Raw genomic sequence first — 25,370 nt, forward strand, 5'->3', positions numbered from 1 at the left:
ATCTCGATCTTTACTCAGAAGTGACTTGAAATTAAAAATCGAATTGAGATTTATGTTAAGGAAGAATTCAGAGAAACTTTTAGTGTACCTACTATACCGTATGACATGACCATTGCATTAAATGTCATCCAAACTCAGTTCCAATAAGAAATTGATTTATATCCTCTTTAGAAGAAGAAGTTTAACCGTCTATACTTTCTCGAAAGTAAACTGATAACTCATTTCTCTTCATCGAATAGCCTAATCTTCCTAGATAAGTTAGTTTTTGTCTCACCACACTTAAACACACAGATGACATTTCATAGATGCGTGAAGTCTTGACAATGACAGCGTAATCATGTATATTTGAAAGTAATAATATTACATTAAGAAACTCTAACAATGACTTTTATATTGTTTCAACAATTAATTAAATAATGAAGCTGTTACCATGAGTTCAATATTTTGTTTATCATAATTGAGTATTCGCGAAATGTGGTTACGTTCCCCATTTTTTTATCTAGTAACATGAGGCTAAAATGTTACTAGCAATGAAGCAAGTGTTACGGAAATTAGAATAAATATGACTTAATGTGATGAGTGGACGATAACTTGGCTGTTAAGATTGCATAGGGGCAACAGAGGGAAGGGGAACAGCGCCCTGGAAGAAAACCCTCTGAAAAGCAAGCTTAGACGGTTGTTTACCTTAATGGTATCTTCCTCAGGTTGCTTTCCCCTTTGTAATTTGCAGGCCATGGGCGCTGAGGGCCTATATATAACCAATTGGCATCTTCTCAGGCCCGGCAAATTCCCGAAAGATGCCTTAATACTAAAAAAAATGTAAAACTAAAGTGGAACTAAATATTAAAATTTCTATTTATTATTTGTTTTTTGTTTTTTCCGAAATGAGATGGTTTTCAGTCCACAGCGTTAGATCGAACAAGTTGTTAACAATGCAAAGTGAATTCCAAGCAGAAGGAGTTAACAACAATCACATATGCCTAAGTTAACAAAGAAATGTGTAGGTTAATTTTAACTGAAGGCCTGAAATGATGAAAGTTTGTGCTTGCTTTACAAAATATCTTTGAGTTTGACAGAACTGAAAAAAAAAAAAAAAAGAGAGAGAGAGAGAGAGAGAGAGAAAGAGTAGCCTAGTGTAAGGATTTGGTGGCTACTGCAGTATACGTCACAACGTCCTAAAGTTCATTGTGGCAATAAAAACTGTCGTTCAACCGTTTTGTACAACTTCACACTAGATGCGTTAGTCATGCTTACTCAGATACAAACTAAAACCAGTTTAAGCAAATTCTAATATGAAGTTTAGGCAAAGGTTTTTCCAGCTACACTACTACGATAACACTGTTAATAGAGTTGGTTATCGGGCCGCGGTGGCTGAGTGGTAGAGTGTATATCTCTGGTGCATGACGTCATGGATCGATCCCAGCTCGCGCCAAGTAAACTGTGGTGGACAAACACCGTGTACGTGGGTTTCTTCGGGGTCCTTCCATTTCCTTCACTACACTATTTCCTTCATTTCTCATCATCACCGTCTCCTTTAGCCTAGCCGTCATAAGCGTGGGACGTAGAACTCAAACATTTCATTTAATGGAGTTGGTTATTCTTTTTTTGTAGTTTGGTTACCTTATAGATGTATCCTGTAGTTTGCAAATCTACCATAGTAGAATGTGAAACAAAATTTCTCTCTTTCTTAATTTCCTCTCAAAATTTCAGTAACGAACTTCGTTGTGTTGAGTTAATTTTGACTTTAACGTCTCGTTCAGCAGCGAGACTATATGAGACATGGACGTACTGATTAACGTGGGATCCCCCGAACTACATGAGCTCCCGCCGGGAATCGAAGCTGGGTTTCCCGCGCCAAAGTCGCGTAGCTAACTGCTTAGCCATGAAGGAGCTCTAGTAACGAACTTGGTATAATGACTTTCTTTTTGTGAGCAATCGAGTTGTTAACGACTATATCACGAACTGAAAGTATCCTACATAAAGAATTGTAAATTATTCTTATCAACGGTTAATTACATGTTAAATATAGCTTAAATGGTTTGAAGTTACATATTCGTCATGGCTATAAGATTAGTTATCTACATAGTTTAGTTTTTCTTTCGAAGGAAAAAGGAGGACGAAAGGAAGACTCCTGAATAAAATATGCAACTATACCAACCAAACTCACTTTAATAATCACCTTCCAGAAAGGATAAAAAGCTAGACTCCTTAACGTAAACAATGTTAGCATACTTCATGAAGCAATACAGCAATTTTATGTGCATAAGTGGTAAACCCGAGCTTTGTTTTTAGTTCCGGGTCATAAGAAACACGCATACTATTGACTGCATCGTAAGTTGATTGGCTGACATTATCATTTCGGAATGTATAAACGTCTTTTTAATGACTTCCGGACAAGCGTTCACCCACGTAGAAGCAACCGGAAGAGGACGAGAAACATAAGATCATAAGATCAGTGTGGAAGGGCGGTTTCCGCCATTTGAAGAAACAATGTTAGGTGAGTTATGACATCTAACACATCGTAATTCTAAAGCTTCTCGTAACCATCATAAAGTCTTCGTGTACGTAGTTTCATATGTATGCATATGGAGGGGGAAAAGAGAGGAGAAAGATTTAAAACAAGAACAAGAAATAGGGAAACAGATTCTAGGAAAAGAAATATGGATTTTCCAGGAATTCTCTAATTAACGATGTCTACAGCCTTGAAACGGGGAGTAGGCTGCAATTTGAAGTATACCTGATGTATATCTTATCCTCATTCATTGTGTGGCCTCGTAAGTTTATGCTTTCTTTTGAAAGCTTTTATGTTATACTACAGTTTAAGCTGGCCGTAATATAGGCAGATAACATGTATGATTTTATCAAACAAAATTTCACAAAAAGGCTATGAGGTAAATTTAATTTAAGTCTTTCCTTAAGTGGACACATTTTCAATCCGCTTTTTTTCCTTAAAGTTATGCAAATTCACTTTACAAAGGACAATTGAAGGGGATGAATCAACGTTTTGGAATCTCATAGCAGGTAAGCTCATTTGGAGTGACAAGATACGTTTCGAAATACATGGAAAATAGGAAGAAACGTAATGAAAAACAAAGACTGAATGAAAAACGGCTAAATACTCGTACATGGGGAGACAGGTAAGGTATAGGTACAGTAATAGTTCGACGGCGGGAAATGACGCAGAGAAAATTAAATGTTGTATATATTTCCTGACGTTTTTGTACAACCTCTCTCTCCCTCACTTCTCATATATACAGGATGGACAATTTATCTTGATCATCTGCTATAACGGAGAAAACAAAAAGAGGGAGAAAACCGAAACTTTGCAAGAAGCAACTATAAGGAAGGAGACATCTTTGCGCGCATTAAACAGAAACACCCAACAATGTTACTAACCCAACATAAAGTTACGTTTTTTTGAATGGCACTACGTCAGATTATTACATATTTCAAATCAACATGTTAAACGAAAACTTAAAATACCACATTTATTATTCAATGTTGCAAACTAAAGATGTTATAGTATCACAACTATACAAAGTTTGACAGTCTCTATCAAACATACAACACAACCGAGCTGGACAGGATAATGCGCATCGAAAGTACCTTAGCGTTGGATACAATAATCAGGGTATAGCTTGTTTTGAATGAATAGCAACGACGTTATAAGAGCTTGAAACCTTAAAATTTTTCGTAAGATTTTATTTCGAAAACATGCCTAGATAAGTATCATATGTAGTTACTAGTATGGTTAGCAATTGGCAAACAATCATTTTGCTGTTTACAGCACTTCGACGTCTCAAACTGTTCCAGAGATATGAAAAGCGTTACTGAAGTTTGCAACACTGCTTGAATCATGTAATTGAGAATTTGTTTAATCACAGCTACTAAAAGTTATTCCTGCGATGCTATAAAAGAGAAGGAAAACAACAAGAATTTTAAATATTTTCCAGAAATACACCATTTTCAGCAGTGTTGCGAACTTTAACAATGTTTATCACACCTCTGGTTCAGTTTGAGATATCGAAGTGCTGTAAACGGCAAAATGAAAAAAAATTAAATGAAATCTTTGAGTTTTACGTCCCACGGTTATGCCGGTTAGGCTAAAGGAGACGGTGAAGATGAGAAATGAATGAAATGGTGGAATGAAGAAAGTGGGAGGAAACGGGAGAACCCCGAGAAAACTCACGCACACGGTGTTTTTCCACCACAAAGTTCACTTGGCGGAGGCTGGGATCGAACCCGGAACCCCAAGCACCAGAGGTGAACGCGCTACCACTGGGTCACCGCGGCCCCTCAACGGCAAAATGATTTGTTTGCCAATTGCTAACCTCACAAGTAATTAGATATGATATTTATCTAAGCGTGTTTTCAAAATAAAACCTTTCGGAAAAAAAATAAATTTTCAAGCTCTTGTAATTTCGTTGCTATTCATTCAAAACAACTCATACCATGACCATAGTATCCAACGCTAAGGTACTTCCAATGTGCATTTTCTTGTCCATCTCAGTTGTGCTGTATGCGTGATAGAGACTTCCTAACTTTGGATGTTTGTGATACTATAACATCCTTAGTTTGCAACACTGAATAATAAATGTGGTATTTTAAGTTTTCGTTTAACATGTTGATTTGAAATATGTAATAACCTGACATAGAGCCATCAAAAAAACATAACTTTATATTGGGTTGGCAGCACTGTTTGTTGGGTGTTTCTGTTTAATACGTGCAAAGATGTCCCCCTCCTTATAGTTGCTTCGTGCAAAGTTTCGTCTTTCTGCCCTTTTGGTTTCACCGTTATAGCACAGAAACCAAAAGATAATATATATAATCGCATATAGTTGTGGTAATTCTCCCCTCGAAAATATAACACTTTCCTTTAGATTCCTTTTTGGTTCTCGCTAATACAAACCAATGCAGTATAAAGACAGTATTACTTGAAACTGACTGTAGAATTGACGGCAAAGAAACAATGTGTACTTCGACATTTTATAACAATGAAAATAGAAACGACTTAATGGTGTTTCGAAATACAAGACCTCATCTTACTTTTGGAAAATTAGATGACTGTCGAAAACTGGTAAATTTAACAATATTCTCCTTTTCTGTCATTTGTTGTTCGAAGCTCTGGTAGGTAGTTCATAAATGACACATCTACATAATTATTTTATACTATTGACACAGAAATGTACTTTTACTTTGCTTTGTTTTTCATTGAAATGGGGAAAGAAAAGTAATATATCGGTTTAAAACTTTTTTAGAAGATTGAAGAATGAACTTGATCCGGGTAGCATTTGGCTAGAATATGAGTTATTAAATTAATACTTCTGCGAATTATGTTTTTGCCATAAAAATAAAAGTTTAGTTCCTGTGCTACATAATGCCAACTCTCCGCTTCTTCACGATATATACACTTAGTGTTCTTCACGATATATATACTTATATTCTCAAAACAACACCGACAACGTTTGGGAGGATTCCTGACATCAAGATAAGACGAAAAGTATAGACCAACCTAGATTCGCAAATGCTTCCTTTCGGAGTTATAGGCTGCCGAAAACATGAAAAATGAAGTTTAAAAGTCCATAGCTCTAAAACCATGGGACCTACCGTAGTCGGGTTAAGACTTCACTTAAGAACTAATGTGTGACCTATCCAAAAATCCAAGATTCAGAATCCTAAGGTACTTTCGCAACAATTTTTAAAGAGGGAGTTTTGTTATGGGCATATAATTTGAAGTGTTCACCTACTATAGCACAGCCAACAAGAGATGGTCTCTGACGTTTGTTACCACATGCGGTGGGACATTGCAGCCCCTACTTTGATACCAGTGTTACCAACCACGATCACTCTGTCCTATACCATTAATTAAATTGCCACTACAGTTGCATCGAAAAAAACCTTGACACGCGAGTAGTGGCAATGTCACTGCGAGCTATCAGAGACGTTCTCTTACTGGACGCACTATAGCTCTATAAAAATTGTTGCGGAACTACCGCAGGATTCTGAAACGTGGATATTTGGATAGAGCACATACTAGTTCCTAAGTGAAGTCTTGACCCTAGTACGGTAGATCCCATAATATTGAAGTTATGGACCTTTATCATTCTGTGGACCCTGCACAAGTATCTATTGATCATAAATATGGAAAAAGACAAAGTTCTCTAAGTGTTTTCTCATCTGACAAGCCATTGATGCTAGGGATAATGTGTCCGAACCATTCATTTCAGAAGGTACAATGACAGTCGCAATTTGTGTCAAGAAATGTTTACAGAGTTGATTGCTTCGTTTTTTGTTCTAGCCTGATTTGGCAATTTGTCATTATGCACGGTGCATGACTGATGTCTTCACTGGGAAGTAATTGATTTTGTCGCGAAGCGTAACAATGTTCTTAACACATTTGACGCTCGAGTTACTAAAAATTTCTGGGCATTGTGCAAACAGGAATACACAAAGTACAAAACTACGCATGTTGTTTTAAACGACGTGGTCTCACATCAGCAGACACGTGGTAGAACGCCATGGAAAACATATCATCAATCGTACCCGGAAATTGCTCCGTGCAATTGACCACATGGGTACGAGAGAAGCACTAGCAGAAGGCGATACATTTTCTGTTTATTTTGTTACTATGATTTGCCAATAAATATACTTTTCTAACCCACGCCCAATATTTTGTACATTTGTTAATAACATTGATCTTGGTTCATTAAAAAAATGATATGAAGGAAAGTGGATTTCATCTAGTCAATTTTGTAGGAATACTTCGGAATTGGTGTATTATTTCTGCCAAGTTAAAAATAAGGTGTAGGTCCATAAGTAATTCTATTAATGACATAATTTTGTTACAAGCACCACTTTCTTTATTTAAGTATTGTTTCTTTTCCTTATAATATTCAATAATATGCTTAAGAAAATTAAAATATCCAGTTAACTCTTCTTTAAAACCAGCTAAGATTCGAATACTGATAATCATAAATTTGATCTATAATATTGGCACGGAGAATAAATGGAATTATACAGCTTGCAACACTAGATAAAACACCATAAAAGTATAAAAGGATTTAATAGGTCAAAGTCCGTTTACGTAGTAATGACTTTCCCACCTACGTACAAACGGAAAACACGAAAGATTGCTCATTTTGCACTGTGAATGCAAAGGTGTGAGATAGAGAGAAGAGGGTTCGTTAGAGGCAAAATATACGAAGATTTCTCCCTCTGCACAGTAATTAGATTTTCAAGAACTCTTGACTAGAAGAGGATTCCAAGTACAGCGAACAAACGATGGCTAATGGCACAAGAAAGAATCTTCTTTCTCTCAGGAGGCTAGCTTACTCAGAATTCATATTTTACACCAGAACTCCTGCTTTGCACGAAACGCAATGAATAAATGGCACATTTTGTTATACCTGTGTATTTTTAAGGGTACAGTAGTCAACAAAAGTACTATACATACTACCTATGTTATTAGTATGAAAGAATCGAAAGTTTTTTTAAGATAGAAATATCAAAATTAAAATTAAACCCAACACCCTGGCGTAGAACCCACGAAAGGTACGTTCGAAGTTTTAAATGAAAATTAAATAATATATTTATTTTTGTGTATCACAATTACGCTCTGTAGATTAAAGGAGTCGAATGAGCAATGTAAATGAATAATTACGAGATTATAAGTGACGTAAGAATGTGGAAGGAGACGGAAGAATCTCAAGAAAACCCACAGATACGATGTTGTCAACCCCAAATCTCACATGGTTTCAGATCGAACTAGGGTCACCTCGCACCAGATTGGAGTGCTCTACCACTGAGCCATTATGCTTCCTTGTTCTAATATTTAGTTAAGTGATGTATAACTAGTACAGTTTGTCCATCGTGTCAATTTTGGGATTGAAGCTCCCTACTCCTGATCTCAAGAACATCGATGATTGCAGAGAGTGGTCCGGAGGAAAGTAGAAATTTACCTTGGTGCAAATCTCCGATCGCGCTCAACAAAGGTTGACAGTATTTTTGCAAAACTATACTTTAACCTGCTGCGTATAGAAACTCTCCTTGGGAGAAATTGTCTGAAATCATCACTGGTCAAGAATCTCCTCACGCATCTTACGCATTGGGTCAACAACGAAAATTATACATGTGTGTCCCAGTGAGATACAAATCCAGGTTAAACATACTGTGATTTCCTTGTGTGTTGGGCTCAAGTTTACATTCAACGAAAGTTAGGTTCATCTAACTTAGGGATGTCGATTTTAGAGGAACCAATATATTATATTTAGAGTAACATTCTCAATAACATTAAAAAAAGTTTTAATAAAATAAAGATGCCTAATGTTCTGCTTCAGAGTTCATAAGCTATGCACATACGTATACTTCTTCCCAAAGATACGTAAGATGCAGCAGTAACTGCTTTGAATAGTATATCAAATTTAAGAAAACTTGGAAATTTTGTTTCATTGTCCTGCGCTTTTAAGAGAACATTAATCTTTAAGCTGAAGTTAAATCAATGCATTTCCAAGTTACTTCGTAATAGTTATCGTTCAGGAAAAAAATAATGTAGTTATTTATTAAAATAGAAAGTTCTAAGCTAGCTTGACTTCATCACCATTTGGTTGTCACTGTACTCGATTCTCGTTCTAAGATTACTTTCCAACAATGAGGATGGGATTTCCAAGTAATTGAGTTATTAACATTCTGTCTTTGATGTATGTAGCTTCGTCGTTATTTAAGTTGCACCCCATGATGGTTGTTAACAGTTTCCAGGCATTTAAGTTGTGTCTAATGACACTTTGCAAAAGTTAAACTATTCTGAACTTGTCCTAAGTATGTCATATCACAATTATAAAGCAATTCCTTCAGAAAGAATGAAAAATCAGTCATGCTGCATTATAATACGCATTATGCATTTCATATTTTCGTTCCAATAATAAATAATGAATCGTTAATAATGGTATTTTTCTAAAGAATAATGAGTGAAATGCAACTTCAATATAAATAAATATACTGACTTTAAATAAAAAAATAAGTGCTATATGTCTAAAACAGAGATTGATAGTTATAATTCGTTATGAATATGACTTTAACTTTAGAAGAGGTTGTAATAACTTTTCCATACTATTCTACTGACATACAGTACATCTTGTATCTTCATCACGCAATATACATCCGTAAAATATTGTTGAGTGGACCAATCCTCTAGCCCACCTGGTTCAATTCCTAATCAGAGCCCACAGCCAGAAATGGACTTGGCCATCAATACCAAAATGTTTACTATTTTCACGTTATAATACGATGTTTCTGTAATGTTTGACGCTAAATATGCACATAGAGCTGTTAGATAGATTCAGAGTTTAAACCCAAATTAGTATTTTGAAGATTTTAATCTCCGCCAAAATCACTGAAAATCTAGAATAAATAATAGACAATGGAATATAATTTGGATCGACCTAAGAGCCTCAAGAATGTAACTCATTAGAGGGTAGAGAAATCATGTTCTGGACTCAAGAAATGAAGCTCAAAATATGATTTTGTATAAGAAGTGCTGGCAAAAATGAAGAATTGGAAAAGAAATTAAGAGTGAAGTAGTGAAATGATATTCTTCAGTGTTCGTGGTCAGTTATACTGTACCTTGTTATTAAAGTTTGCTGTTCCAGCCTTCACATCTACTTCTGAATAGTTGACTTTTCTGATCTTGATTTTGTGATCGTTCTAACAATTCCAATCTTAGAATATCTCTTCCAAATTCTTTAGTTAATTCGATTGAACTTCGAAGCTCCTCTCACAATCAATCCGTTACTATATTAGGAAGTATCCAACGTCTGGTGCAAGGATCTTCCACCAAAATGTCACATGGTAGCAAGTGACGTCAAAGGATCGAACGGCTGATGGTCCTCCGAATTGCAGTTCTCTTATTTGTGTTCTGTCTGTTGGCTTCGAAGAATTTTCAAAACTCATCTTCACGAAATGACCACGCATACCAGCGTCAAGGAAATAACCGTTTACATGACAGAACAATTCTGGGTTTCGGCCGAAGTCCGTCATCCATGACATCAAATCCTGGATTCCAGGTTTTCTCCCGTGATTTCAGTGTATCCTAAGGAGATGGATAGACATTTATTGTCTGACATGCTGACGTTTAAGCACCCGGCTATTTGTAGAATTTGCAAAGTGATTTTTATTGCTCTTGCGTACGCTTGGAATACGCTGATCATGTATTTAAATGTGGATGGCTAATCACAAACGCGAAAGCAATAAAAACGCGGAGAAAACGTCAGCTTGAGCGTATTTGGTGCGTTTCGGAACAATAGACTGCCTACTGTTTAAAAGATGTCAAAAGGAAGGAAAGAAAGAAAGGAAAGATATGTTGCTAGGCAAGGGGAGTTTAGCAAGAAACAGTTGCTTTGAAGATGCTTTGTGCAGAGTACTGGAACTCTGCTATTATGGACCTGGACTTGGCAAGAAAGACCTGGAAACCCTGGCTGGCTCACAATATGATTTATAACTCTGGCAAAAGTAAAGTTACCAAATAGCCACCTTGGTCGCATTCGCTCTAGGGGGTAACGCTTCGAAAACGCATTCCCAAATAGCCACAAAGTAAATAAACAAAATTAATGACTTACTGGAGAATCCAAAGAGTCTAAGAAAAACAACCGCAGTAGGAAGTAAAAGTGAAGGTACGCAGCATGCGGAATTTATGAGAGGTTATTGGCAGCAGAAGATTTTTGCCATATGTAGTATTTAACAAATAATGAAAAGGAAATCTATAGAACGCCTTGTAATGATACTAAGAGCTACATTGAAAGACAGAAGAAAAAGGAAAAATCAATATCTTTAGGTTGATAGCAAATCTGTTTCTCTGATCAGCGATCGAGCAAAAAGAGCCAGGCCTGCTCTGCCCAATAATAACATTTTTTTTTACAACTGGACGAACTTATATATATATATATATTGGAAATTGAATCTTGAATTTAGTAACACGTTGCTATCCTATAAAATTCTTGCTCCAAGAAGGAAACAAGGAGCGTAACTTAACCATATTTACAATGAGTGGTGCGATTTCTCAATTCAGTGGAAGTACCACATTCAATCACCTGCACTATCTCCATCACTTTACATGACATAATCATCGAAAATGCAGAAAAAATAAATGCAATAGGAAACAAAGGAACACATTAAAAAGTGAAAAGACATCTTTAATTGAACGTCCCGGAATTATGCCGTTTAAGCTGAGGGAGGCGAATTATTAATGGGACTGAATGATCATGAAAGAACTGGTGCAATGACAATGTAGGAGGAAACAAGAGAACATCGAGAAAACCTACAGACAAAATATTCTTCACTACAAACCCAAATGGAGTTGAACTAGAAACACCTCTCACTAGAGATGAGAACAATACTACTTTTTATTTTATTCGTTTCAAGAATAATAGTAATTAATTGTCTTTTATACATAACGTGTCTATTAGTTTTTAGACTGGTAACACTGCTAACGTAAGAAGAAAAAGGTATCATCTGGCGTTTGATACGTGTATTATATAGTATTATCGTGCTGAATGTTTATGCTAATCTGAGTCTGTTTCGGTACAATATTCAGTGAGTTACAGCCTTTAATTAATAATTTAGTAAAGTAGTAGTGTTTTCTACGTTCATTGTCGATCGCCAATCACAATTGAGCGCCTCGGAGGAAGATAATAAGAAGTGACCTTTTTAACTTTCGAGTAAAATGAAAAGGAAGTTCAACATTACCACATAATTCAATGCAATGATTCATACCAAACAAGCTTCCCCTGCCACCTGGAGGTACATTTTCGAAATAAAACTATCTACGTACTGTTCTGTGATTCAAACACAACGTATTTCACCTAATAACTCAATTGCACCTTAAGTGCCGCTTATCATTGTGCTTTCCCGAGCCTTTCAATTAAATTTTGAGAAAGCTCGAAGAATTTCTTCATAAACCATCGAAATACTGAAAATCACCTATGAGAATGAAGCCTTTATTATCTCATTTTTTGACACCGTTAATTATGTGAAGATTAGGAAGATGCGACGTATGATTATGATCTCCAAGGAAAGTCGTTCCTCAACCAGTCAAACTGATGATGATATTGAAAAGGTTTGACTAAACTTGAATGCCAATTGTCCAGAATCACTAAAAATTCGTCTCAAAAGTACGGTATATAAGAGTATGGTTCAGGATCTGATGGGAACAAAACTTGTGCACGACTTACTGAGCAAAGGAAAGAACGGACTAATCCACAAGACAATTGTTGTCCAACAGTTTTTGGCACAGAAATAAGTGACTGTATAAAAGCATCTACTTTTTCCGCCATATTTGGTATACCGGTCGACTATTTTTTATTCTTCGAAAGTAAAAAGACCAATATTTTTGATTTCATTTTGGAAATTAAAGAAGGTGTGATGAGGTATCTAAACACAATTCCTCAAAGAAAATTTACACAATTATACAGCCGTACCATTAAGTGTGTGGCCTTAGGAGCGATGTGCATCAAAGCTATATTTCTCGTTCTTTGCGCCACTGTACTAGCGATTGATTTATCAAGGCATCGCTGTAATAATTTTTTAAAGTACAAGCAGGGTTCCAAATGCCCGTGCACTTGAGAAGGTAATACAAGGATACTAGTTATAATTTCAGGAACCTGATATGTTTGGTAACTTTTCTACATAATTACCGTTTACCTACACTCACTTTTGTAGTACGTAAAGTCACTGAGAAAAACAGTGCTGCAACCAGCAGGTGTCGGGGTTTGCAGTTTGGCACGCACTGTGGTGATCACGTTTTGACGATCCTACGAAAAGCCAAAAATCACAGGTAGCGTACGACAGGTAGCCAAAAATCACAGGTCGGACGAATAAGATCGTTGAAGCACGGATGGAGACAAGGACATGGGCAGACCGATACCCCAAGGCATTGTCGTGTTGAAGGAATGAATCCTTCAACAAATCGGTTGGTCACTGTCGCAAAGTAGTGAACACTGAGGACAAATATTTTCTGTCCTTGTAAATAAAAGCGGCAAACACCTTGAGTGCTAATATCTAATGTTTCGCCTTCGTTGATGGTGCTGTAACTTTTCCAGACTAGACAATACTTTGTTTTAGGAGGGTCCAACTTAAAAAACACGCTTCATCACCACTCGTGATCAACTTTGTCAAATTGGGCATGGGATTTCATCCCCTGGTAGTGAAGCGCCTGAGAAAATTTGCGCGAATTCAGCGACGTTCCTCTTCCTCTATCTTCCGAACATATGATGTCAAACGCAAACATTTTTCTTGGTAGTGCAATTCTTCAGTACCTATTTTCGGGATTTACGTTCGGTCAACTAACAATTTTATATTGATGGTCGGTTCTTTAGCCATCAATCTTCCGAATGGCGTTCACACTGGAATTTACTGTCTAGTTAGGAGTCGACCCTCACTTGCTTTATGCCATGTAATGCAATAACCGGTCTGTAACTGCGTAAATTATTTCTATACAGTTTTATGAGATGGTGTTTGCTCAAAGAGATGTTCGGACAACTCGATGAAACTATTGACTGCTGACATGCCGCAATGAAAATCGTAGGCTACTTCATCAACACTCGTTTCTCTTCGTCGGAAAATTAACTTAAGGACGCACGTTCCATTTCTTCTCTTGGTTACTTATATCCATAATAATTTAAGAGGATGCACTTTTGGAGCAATTATTAGTGTAATGACAATCTTACTAATTTTGTGTATAACTTACATTAAAATCCTACCACTTTATTTCTACCTTATGCACATGCTAATCCTAATAATCAGCCGACTTTCTTCATCTTTTGTTTGCGATAAAAGAGAGCGCCTCTCTTTCTTTCAACCTTAGCAAACTTGATTATCTACTATTCGTACAGTCCATATAACTCAAATATCAACGAAGACGAGGAAGGTTGTACATCCATATACGTATTACTTACTTGTCCATCAAGATGTAGAAAGATTGTCGGCTGAAAGCTTTATTTCTGCAATGCCTACCTTTGTTCTTGTGCCATACAGGCGTAAATTCAGGAGTCAATTCCGAACAACCTTTATATATTTTTATTTCGTGCTAGACAAAACTCCACATATACAGAACAGCACTGGCAGCTATTAAATCGACAATTTTGAAAAACATTCTAGAAATGCTGTTAAAATTGTGAGAGAATTTATCCCTGGAGTTTGTTTGTTAATATTTTAATGGAAAATGCTCAGCGGGGGCTCTAATGATTTTCTGTGTTGTACGTAGACAAATGAGGAAAGGAACGTGGAAATGAGGAAGTTGATGAAGTTGTTTTGACGGAAATTCATACACTGTGTTCATATCATGTAACAATGTTTTATTTGTACTCTACAGGAAGAAGAAAAAAATGATGTTGTTTGATGCCAGCTGAACCTAATTAGTTTTCCTGTTACAATTCTGTTTTCTAAATACATTTGTTAGGTACTGCATATGCATTATATTAAGATTGTTACATACAAGAAACAGGAGCTTTCTTATAAAAACAATATTGATCTGCATGGCACAGAGACAGACTTCCCGGAATATTGAGATGTCCAAGAGACATTCTTCCCGGAATATTGAGATGGCTACGAAACGTTTTACCCGCAATATTAGGATATCCAACTTACATCTCTCTCGGATATTAGGATGCCCTATTTTTGGCAGCAGACGTCTCATGAATATCATATGAAAATTCAGATGTCCACTTATGTATCGTAAATGGACTTCCTACGGATTCCTGTGAAATATGACTATCCAGGAACAAATTTGGTACTTACACAACGTTCCATGGATATGTTCACGGGTGGATACCTCGCCAGCACTCGGGCAAATGCACAGTGCATCCTCTCCTTTTATAGTGCCCTCCAACAAAATATTTATTCAATAATGAAAAAAAAATGAAATACAAGTCCCTGAATATTTATATTACTTTTCTGGAATAATGTACGAAACAATTAGGGCATCTTGTGATCTTTGTTAATAACTTTTTACGGCGCACGTGAGTTTGATTAAACTTAAATTACAACTAGGGATTACCCGGTTGTTGCCTGTAATCAAATAGTCAAGCCGCTGTTCTGATAAACACTAAGCTCAAATATAGCCAATTAAGCGGAAACGATAAGTAGTGCTCAAAATGAACCTAAAATAGATATTACGTAGAATTAAAGAGATTTACACGATTCATGACCATTTCAGGATTATAAACTTGCAAGTAGTACTTGCGTCAGTGTTAAGAGTGTTCGTGTCATCATTAGGAGAACCCAACTAGCAATAGATGCAATCTGTTAATTAACTATTTTTTACTTAGTAAATACAGTAAAGAAATAATATTTTCCAGTAGAATAAAAATTATCAATTATTCAGAACAAACGACATATTTCTTAGCGCCAAAAAATTAATATTTTTCAATTTTCTTTAAAATTTCACACGGAATTTACACTCAAGCATGTCATTTTTTTTTTACAGCTGTATGTTATCTATCCACTGACATATACAAGGTGACTGGTAATTCGATGCATTCCTTTCACGAGGATATTCTACAAGTACTCTGAAACATTTTCATCTATATGAACTAGTGCTGTCGAAATCGGTTTTTGAAACTTCTTAAAACTTCAGTGAAATTTCATAAAACCGAAATGTAGATTTTAAGAAACCGCTTTTGCGGTTTCGGTTTCCAAAACCGCATTTGCGGTTTCAGTTTTGAAAACTGCTTTTGCGGTTTCGGTTTCGAAAACCGCAGTTGCGGTTTCGGTTTTGAAAACCGCATTTGTGGTTTTCGGTTTTGAGAAAATCGGTTTTCTCAAACTCGAAAACCGCAAATGTCACTAAAATTCGACAGCACTAGTATGAACCAGGGCTCGCAAATTAATAGTTTCTGAGTAATTTACACGTGTGTGATTTCTTTGAAATTATCCGGCTAATAAAAGGTGCGCAAGAAAGTTTCACCGTGACCCCCTCCACATATCGTAGAGCGATGAAATTTACATGTTTAATCCTGCGTACGTATGTACGTCATGTGGTAATGTACAGCTCGTAACTCTGCACCGTTGCTATGTTGTAGGTCCGAAGGTGAAGTAAGGTGTAGTGGTCCAAAATCCATTACTGCACATCAGAAAGCAGCGTAGCAACATTGCAGAAGTATTTGCCCCTAGGAAATGACTGCATGGTTGGGAAGAGGTGGAATGAAGATGGTGTGCGGTGAAGAGAAAATGCGAACTATGACGGATTTCATATCCAGGGTCGTTCATCTGTCTGGCAACAGTGGTGCTTTGTTTTCCAGGAGGCGGACACTTTTTGTCAGTATGCAACGCTCTGGAATCATTAAATCATTAAAAATCATTAAAAATATGAAAATATTGACTTTGCAGGGCCCTGACAACCCTTGCAGTCACCCTACGCTGACAAAATGAATGTGTAGGCCACATACTAGTGACAATAATATAAGAAATGGTAGCCATTGCTGCCATTGCGTAATGAATTCGTTTTATGTAGGAAATATTTTCAAAAAAAAAAAAAAAAAAAATATGCGCAGAAAACATTCATTGAATTAGACATTCTCTCCCCTCCCCCACTATAGTACCACGTTCATATGCAAATCATTTTTGCTGCACACATCATGTATACGTACAAGAATTATGCTTCTAGACCACTTCAGTGAAATATATCTTGTGTTATATGGGACCGTCCCGAAAAAAATGTAAATTAACCAAATTTGACCCGTCTTCCTCTATAAACAACAAGTACACCTACAGGTTACTATCATGTAGGGCAGTACCTCATTGCTTCACATACCAATTTTTATGGATGTACCACAAAGGGGGGAGGAATACCCGCCAAAACCTGATGAAAATATTTGATGAAAAATTAAAAACCGAACTTCATTCTCCCTTTCTCGGCCTACATACGTACCCCCCATATACATAAAATGCAACTGACGGAAAGCTTCATCCCTCAAAAATACTTTGGTACCAAATCATCTTTCTAGCTTAATTAGAGGTTGAGCTATTGATGTTTGTTGTAAAAATAAATTTAATTTACGCCAAAAAACTTAAACTCCAAAAATTGGCTAACTTTGCCCCCTCCCTGCTACCCCATATAAGCAAGAAGTACAAATACACGATATTAGCATGTAGTGGCCTACTTCATTGCTTCACGTAACAATTTTTATGAATCTATCCCCCAAGAGGGAGAATGGCCCCCAAAAAAACTTGAAAAAAAAAAAACGATATTTACCCTCCTCCCCTATACATAAAATGCACACCAGCAAAGCTGCATCTTTCAGGAATAAATTGGTACTAAAACCATCTCCCAGCCTTAATTTGAGGTTAAAGACTGAGCCATTGAGGTTTAAAGCCCTGACACAGCAGTTGCGTCAATGGGCGTTTAAAGATTAAGAATGCAGACGACCAGTAGAACGTAACACAAAGAAACTAAACTACATATTCCGTGAACGGAGATCGGGAAAATCCCGATTTCTTTCTCCGGAATTGAATATTTGGGCGGTCGAGATTAGGGAAGTTCCCGAAATTTGATCTAGCGATTGAATATAGATGGCAAGCAATACCTAAGAGTGTAAAAATGTAATATATATGCCTATTTAGATTATTATTTTAAACAAAATAAACATTTTAAACATGTTTTTTGTTTAAAACAAAGTACTTTGTTTTAAACGTTTAAAACGTTTTAAACAAAAAAACATGTTTTAAACATAAAAAACGTTCTTTTTTTTAAAAAAAACGTTTTTTTCAACCCTGCTCCATATTGGCAGCAGCCTTACGAAGAGTAGAACTGTTAATGTTCTCAATGGCACTACGAATGCTCGTTTCCAGGTCTTGTATAGTTCGAGAATTGTTCTTGTATGCCTCTTGCTTTAAGAAATCCCATAGAAATGAATAGCAGTGTTGCCGGGTGCATGTAAACAAAAGTTTTATCATGATAATTTCAAAGTTTCTTTGTCATTGTTTTCAGGAATTGAATAATGTAGAGACCTCCTTCACACACCTTTTGATGCACTGAAACATCAGCAGTGTTGCCAAATCAGAGTATTAATTTATGAAAACTACGATTTTCCTAGTTCCTTTTTACAGAGGCGTCAACCGATTAGTTATCGGTGGAAATGAAAAAAATTCTTTTTTCTTCTCCATAGTTTCCAAGCTACTCCAACTATACAAACTGAAAATTAACGACAGAAACATCCATACATATAAGTTATGAGTCTATTTACATGTTTTGCAAAAAAAATTGATTTACACCTTTGTTTACATCTGACAACACTCTGTGGTTTCTAATGTACTTCAATCGTTGCTTCCTAGATTAAAAATATATGCACGAACAAAGCTTCATTTTGGTATAACCATTGTTTGTGTATCGTTTGAGGTTCAAAAGTTCTACTATCCCAAATTTTGGGTTACATTGTACATTAGACACCCTGTAGAACTCTATGCACCTTATGGTATTTTCCATGCAAGTGAGATGTTCAGTACATCTTAAAATATCTCAATAGTATTAGTCGTTTGGTTAGGATTGGGAGTTAGAATTCTTGGCTTTCGGCATCTCTTGCCATTAGCCCGTTATGTATGATTAATAACGTCCCTCGGCGATCACACGGCTCGGGGAATCGGGGAGAGAACAAAGGAAGCGGCCTGCGACAATTATGTTCGGTAATCTACTGTTGTGAAGTTCCGCATTATGTAATTTTCTCCGTTCATCACTTAGTTAATACATTTCATTGAGAAAATTTTTCCCTAAAAGTATGCTTCTGGTAACCTTTAACTTCCGTTCTTCTTTGCGTTCAGAGACCAACTTTTACATTTGTTGTTATAATACTTAACATGATGTTGAGTGAGGCTTGTAATTACTCAGGGGCAAAACGTTTGCTTTCACTGGGAACTTCTGCGTTTTTGTTCATTAATAAATGTGTTGCTTTATGATGAAGACTTAACCCAGAATACTGATTTAACATTAACAGGAAGACAAAAAAGGTAAATCTAAATCAATCTTAACTAACCGAAGATAGTAATCTTAATTAAGGCTATTAAAATAACTGGGTATTAACGGACCGAAGGTATTCTATAACGTTCACTGACTAAAGCTAACGAAAGTTAAACTTAATTTAAAAAATCTTAAGTTAACAAATTAATTGAAATTTTCATTAACCATGATATTTATAATGAAAATTATACCTATCTGAGTAGAATAACGGTTAAACATGATGTGATGCAGTACGTAGCGAGGCAAGTGCTAAATTAGAATGGACTCAGGTGAACTCAAGTATTTACGAAATAACTTTCTCAATGGATTTAGAAAAGTTCTGATGATTACTTTATTTTCATGGTACTTTTAAAATGTGTTTTGAGTTGATACATACTATAAGTGTATGACTTATTTATGATAGCCACTGACTAGTTGTATTAATCAGAAGGTGTTATTGTTGATTTGATGTTCAATGTTTCTGTCAGTACCAAGAACGTTTGAGATGAAAACTTACAGTTTAACGTGAGATCCGAATTTCAGGAACTCTCACTAGGAATTAAATCTGGGTTTATCCGTCGAAGATGCCTAAGTTAATTATGTAGCCAAGATAGAGCTCAATCAAAAGGTAAGATAAATTGTATTGGTATTTCTAGTTTTGTCGAGAAGCAATATGAGTTAATAGTAAATTATTGTAGAAATTTTTATTGTTTCACGTCAGTTAAGCGTGAAATTTCAAAATTGTCATATGCATTTTTGAACCATTGAACATAAAGACAAAATATTTGTTATGTGGAGTACTTGTTTCAAATAATACGAATATATGGTTGAATTCAATAGGGTGGGCATGCAGTAGCAAAAGAAAGAGTAAAGTACTGTGTATAACAACATGCAAAGTCACTTGTTAGTATTTGGCAGTTTAAACAACACTACTGCATTTATTAATGTCATTTTCTTTCCTTTTCAATGTAATTATAAAGTGCAGGACAAATTTACTCACCTTAAGTTTTCTAGCTTCAATGACGGTAACAGTAAGACGATTCAAGTTTTCATTGTATAGTAAAGATACTAAGAGTTCTCCAAGGTCAGAAACACTCTCTTGAGGTTCCTAAAATGACAGAGAAAGTTAATGTAATAAATTGACTATAAAAGTACACCTAACGAAACAATATAGAGAGTACCCAGAAAGTTCCTTTTCATCTGTACTTATTTTATCCCTGCATTAACAATACTTAAAAACCTTTACAGTTTTGTGTCCAAAACATTTGTATGTGACCACCATTATCCCTACATAGATAGCTTGGTATGCCTCTATATCCTCCTACTTATCTGCATTAGCAGTTGCGGTGTCACAAGACGCAAGGCTTCAAGCACACTTGTTAGCAGAGTATCAATGTCATGTACCGCTTCTTCCTAACGAATGATTTGATGAAACCCCACAAGGTATTGTCTAGTCGTGAGATCCGGACTTCGAGAAGGCCAAGGATAAGGGTTAATGAATTTGGGGACAAATGTCCTAGCTACGACCAGTGAAAAGTGCGTTCAGGCGTTCAGAAATAGTAAGCGAGAGGCGGGAGCTCCATCGTGTTGGTAAACAATCGTGTCGTTGATGTTAAGATTCTGTCTGTACCTGTGGAGGAAGTCATTCATTCAACATCTTCAGATAAGTAGCCTGTCGCGAAACTCTCGAAGAAGTCAGATCAAAGATGTGTTCTTCAGTCATTCCAAAGCAAAGTAAAGCATCCTTCCGTGCGGAGGATTTTTCTCAATTTCTTCATAAAATATGGGTTTTCATTTCTTCATATAAAAACGTTTCTATTCCGCGAACTCTGATACATAGCATATTCATCAGAAGAAAGAACGCACTTCCGAGTAGGAATGGTAGCAAAGGTCTCCAACAAGATTATTCACGCTTCCTGTCGCCGGTTTAAGTCATCTTCGTTAAGTTCATATAAGGCCATTGGCTGCAATGCGTGTAGCCCTAAGTCCATTTTTATGTGTAGCTACATTGTGTTCCTTGCAATTCTGTTGTGTAGAACGCCTTTTTGTCGACTTGCAGGGTGAACGCATCACTGACACACTAACTTCTGCACACGTCTTCTTTCGGGTTGATGGCCGATAAGGGGCATCCAAAACACTTCCTAAGTTTTCTTCTGCCACGTGATCAGTGTTGGTGGCTCCTTACTGAACTCTTCACAAAACCTATCAATCACCTGTGGCATATTTTCGCTGTTGTGCCTCCGTTCATGGACCCACACACTTACCACTCCAAAGTGAAGCTCTAGTGTCTGCCATTCTTGTGCACCAAACATGGAAATGCAAATCAATGAAGTGGTCAACAGATATTTTCTTCTCCCTCTGCGGACAGTCACGTGGCAGTTACGCGGTAATCACGTAGCAAATCATGTGAGGAGCATTACTACCATATCAATGATCATGAGGGAAGGTTCAAATCTTAAACATCTTAACATTTCACATTGTTGCAGCATTTAGTTTGGGTGTAAAGAGACTTTGTATCTCCATGTAATTCTATAAATTAATGCTTTTATTCTAATAATTTAAGTTCTAGTTTAAGTTAAGAGTAATTTTTTTTTTATGTTTGATTTCACTATGAAGTCTGAAAAATAATCTCTCATATCGTAATCTTCTTCGATAATTTAAAGAACAACACACTCAACGACTCCCAGGTACTTTATCTGCTTTGTATAGTTAATATTGTTCATTCGGAGATGATTAAGTTTCATAACATCATGGTTGACGAATATAGTTTAGATCATACAATAAAACTTGCCAAAATATGTTATTAATCCACAGGCTGATAGAGATAAATCCTGAGTTGTATTATCATACAACGATTTTTCTAAGTCAAGTATTCTTTCACAATTTATGAAGGGAAATTCCCTGTTTCAGCAGTTACCGATCTACAAAACAGTTGATAGTAGGAAGTTGGGAAATTTTATACCTTTTTTACCCTAAATCCAAACTGTAAATAAGACGATATCTTGAAAAAAATATTATCTGTTATTTTGAATATCTGAACAATTATTTTGAATATCTGGATTTATTAGGTACAATCTTTTGTGTATAGGTCTTTTAAGTGCACAAAATATAATTACTTCATTCACTTGCACTACGGAAGAAGACAATTCCATACTTCACTTTTCCATATTAAAGAATACACATTTGTGATTCACTTATACGAATAAAATAATTGAAGACAGAGTAAAGCAGGAGAAGAAGGCCACAAAATATTAAGCGATATCCAGTGACACGGAGAGAAATTTTCTAGTCATATGAAAAAGAAACAAAAATTTATTAAGACGTTCCTTTTTATTTAAAAATTGAAAGAAAAGAAAAGAAATGCGCGTACTTTTACTGGCTATTTTTATTTAGCTTGAATTCCAAAGTACATATAAAAGTAGAGTAAGCAAATATGTACACGAGTATATAAATGGTTTCATTGATTTCCACTTATCTTATACCTTAGTTTGGTTATGATTTATTTTTCTTAAACGCATCAAGCGGTATAAATATGATGTATAAAATAATCTCCCTTTTGTGTATGTAAAATGCAAATTTAAATTCGGCAAGCGTAATAATTTTGCTGTTCCCAGTTGAGCTGTGAAACGCCTTATTTGTATGCAACCAGCATGTCGTGGCTGATGGAAGGGTTTTATAGATGCAGGAGTTTCTCCTCCGGATAAATCTGTGGGAACATTAAAAAAAAAATATATATATATATATATATATATATATATATATATATATATATATAGTGTTTGAAGCACCAAACAAATTTTTCTTCCGTGTTTACAACTTAAAAAAAAAAAGTACGGAGGCATAAAAGACGATTTTATTTTCCTCTCTATACGTTATGACAGTTTAGAAAAAAAGAAATTAAGAGTCAAAGTAATGTAATATTTCTGCTTTTTATTTTTTATCCCACTGCCCTGAAGCTAAGAAGGTGGCAATGTTTTTCACGTCTGTAATATAAGTAACTAACTTTAGAAAATTCTTTATTTCCACACGAAACCTTTCCACAGATTGGACATACTCTCAAAACTGATATACTCTCCGTATATAAGATCTCGTTTCATTTCATTTGATTTGAGCGTCCCTTTGAGAAGCGAGGCTACATGAGATATGGGCCTATAACTTACCGTGCAGTCCAAACCACATGACCTCCTATCTGGAATCGAACCCGGATCTCCCACGCAAAAGGCGAGTGCGCTAAGCGTTTAGCCACAAGATAGTTCTATATATTTGTAGCATCACATAAATCTCAGTGTGGCAAATGTAAAACATATTATTGTTTTAAAAATCCTTGTATGTTTCTAAAAACATTTGTAAGTTAATGAACAGATATTATGAAGGTAATAACTATTAAATGATTATAGAGAAGGGTTGGAAATAACATCTGACGTGTGTTGTGATGAAAAACACATAAAACATGTCTCATGACCTCATTCTATTGATCATTTTAGACCTGAATCCAAGTTGGTGCACTTCAAGATAGCCGCATTGATAGTAGTATACAGTAATAGATGAGGTTCTATCTTCATCTTCATCCAAGAAATGTCATTCACTCTCTTGATGTTCTAAACTTATGAATTACTTTTGTCTAACATTGTATATTATAAATACATTGAAAACTTGAGGTCACTTGGGTCACCATTTAATATTATTCATTCGATATAATTTTTCACATAGGTTACGTTAGGGGATGAGGCTCAGGAAATCGAAAAATAAGGGCCATCCTAATATATCTATTATTTTGTTTTCTATTGAAAAGGGCTTTTCTCTTTGTTAAAATGAGGCATGGGCAGCAATTGTTTCAGATTTAACATTTAACGAAAGAAAGAAACACAATATATAGAGTATTCGGTTCACAGATTCATTCAAGTATGATTTTATTGCTTTGGACATACTTCATATTTAAGACCTTTATCTGAAGTTCTTTTCAATGCCTAAATGATCCATGTTCTGACACTGTAAATAACTCGTAATCTTATCAAAATTACACACTTTTCATATATTTAAACGGAGAGTCCGAATGTTATGCCTCTTTTTGTCACAACTTTGGTACTTGAACTTGTGATCTGAACGCCCAATATAATGGAACTCTGTCACTACTTTACCTGTAACCATCAAAAACTCTGAGAAAAACCTGAATCTAGATGATGGTCATGTTTCGAAGCCAAGACATCCTCAATTTTAAATTTACGATGTATCAACTGAATTACCACAGCCGTTCTCTTTATACATAAAGTGTGTTAAACACGAGTGATCCGAACAATATTTAGTGACTCCCTAAATTATCCTAGTTATGCTATTTGTTATGTTCCATGAAATAAATAACTTTATTTTTAAACAAATGAATATCGTTTAAGACTTCCAGACTATGCGAATTGAATACTCAAATTTGAAGTAGTGCATCTGTTATGAGTCTAGTTGCAATAGAGTAATAAGATAAACGATAGAACCTGTTCCTCGCACGCTGAATACATATCAAAAAACCATTACTCACTATCACTAACTGTTTTTGTCCTATGGTGATAAAAGTTGAAACCAAAAGTTGTTTATTTTAACCACTAGGGTTAACGAAGGAGATAGAACCTATTCTTGGGACGCTGAATCGATTGCTAGAAAGCACTTTTCGATATATCTTACAGTTTTTGGTCTATGAAAATCTGAAACTAGAAGTAGTAGTAAATTCAACAACTCCTGGTTTTGGTATAGTATTTAGGGTTGTGGTGGTATATATATAATGTATGGGACGCTGTATTGACTGCAGGAACAGTTTGTCAGTAACTATTATTAATTTTGTTTTATGGCGATAAATGTTGAAACTCGAAAATGTTAATTTGAATTACTTAACGGAAAAGATGAACCTATCGTTGACAAGCTGAATTGTTAGAAAAACAAACAAACAAACAAAAAAGCATTTCGACACCTAGTACGAATTTTACTCTATACAAATCAGGGTTGAAACTGGAATTGATAGTAAATTTGAACAAGTTCCTGTTTTTAGAGGCTTGAAATGATGAATAATTTGTAAAAAACACACTTCTTCCTGTCTGTTGTAGTTTTCTTTCTATGGCGATAATCGGTGAAACCGGAAATGGCTGATTTCAATCACTTCCCGCTTGAATACGGGTACAACGGAGAAGATGGAACCTAATTCTTTGGACGATGAATTGATTGCAAAAACCAGCTTCTCGGCATCTTTTAGGGTTTGGTCTGAGACTGTTGACAGACAAACAGACGGACAAGCCATTCTATAAGACTTCCGACATTTATGCATAGCATAGTTTGGAAATCTAAATATCATAAAATATTTCTTCAGTGCTTTTAAGGAAAGTTAAGGTTTCTTTCCAGTCTGCTTTTTTGAAAT

At 35.7% G+C, this 25,370-nt stretch overlaps 1 protein-coding gene across 1 annotated transcript in view; it reads right to left on the reverse strand.

Annotated features, from left to right (window-relative positions):
- Positions 1 to 25,370, reverse strand: part of LOC145685285 (synaptotagmin-15-like) — a 258,648-nt gene that overhangs the window by 14,492 nt on the left and 218,786 nt on the right. The window contains exon 6 of the mRNA XM_081757654.1: positions 19,977 to 20,084. Coding sequence (XP_081613780.1) covers positions 19,977 to 20,084 — 108 coding nt within the window. The remainder of the gene's footprint in view (positions 1 to 19,976; positions 20,085 to 25,370) is intronic.

This window comes from Thermobia domestica, chromosome 5 (assembly GCF_964235325.1).
Source record: "Thermobia domestica chromosome 5, izTheDome1.hap1.1, whole genome shotgun sequence".
Lineage (NCBI taxonomy): Eukaryota > Metazoa > Arthropoda > Insecta > Zygentoma > Lepismatidae > Thermobia > Thermobia domestica.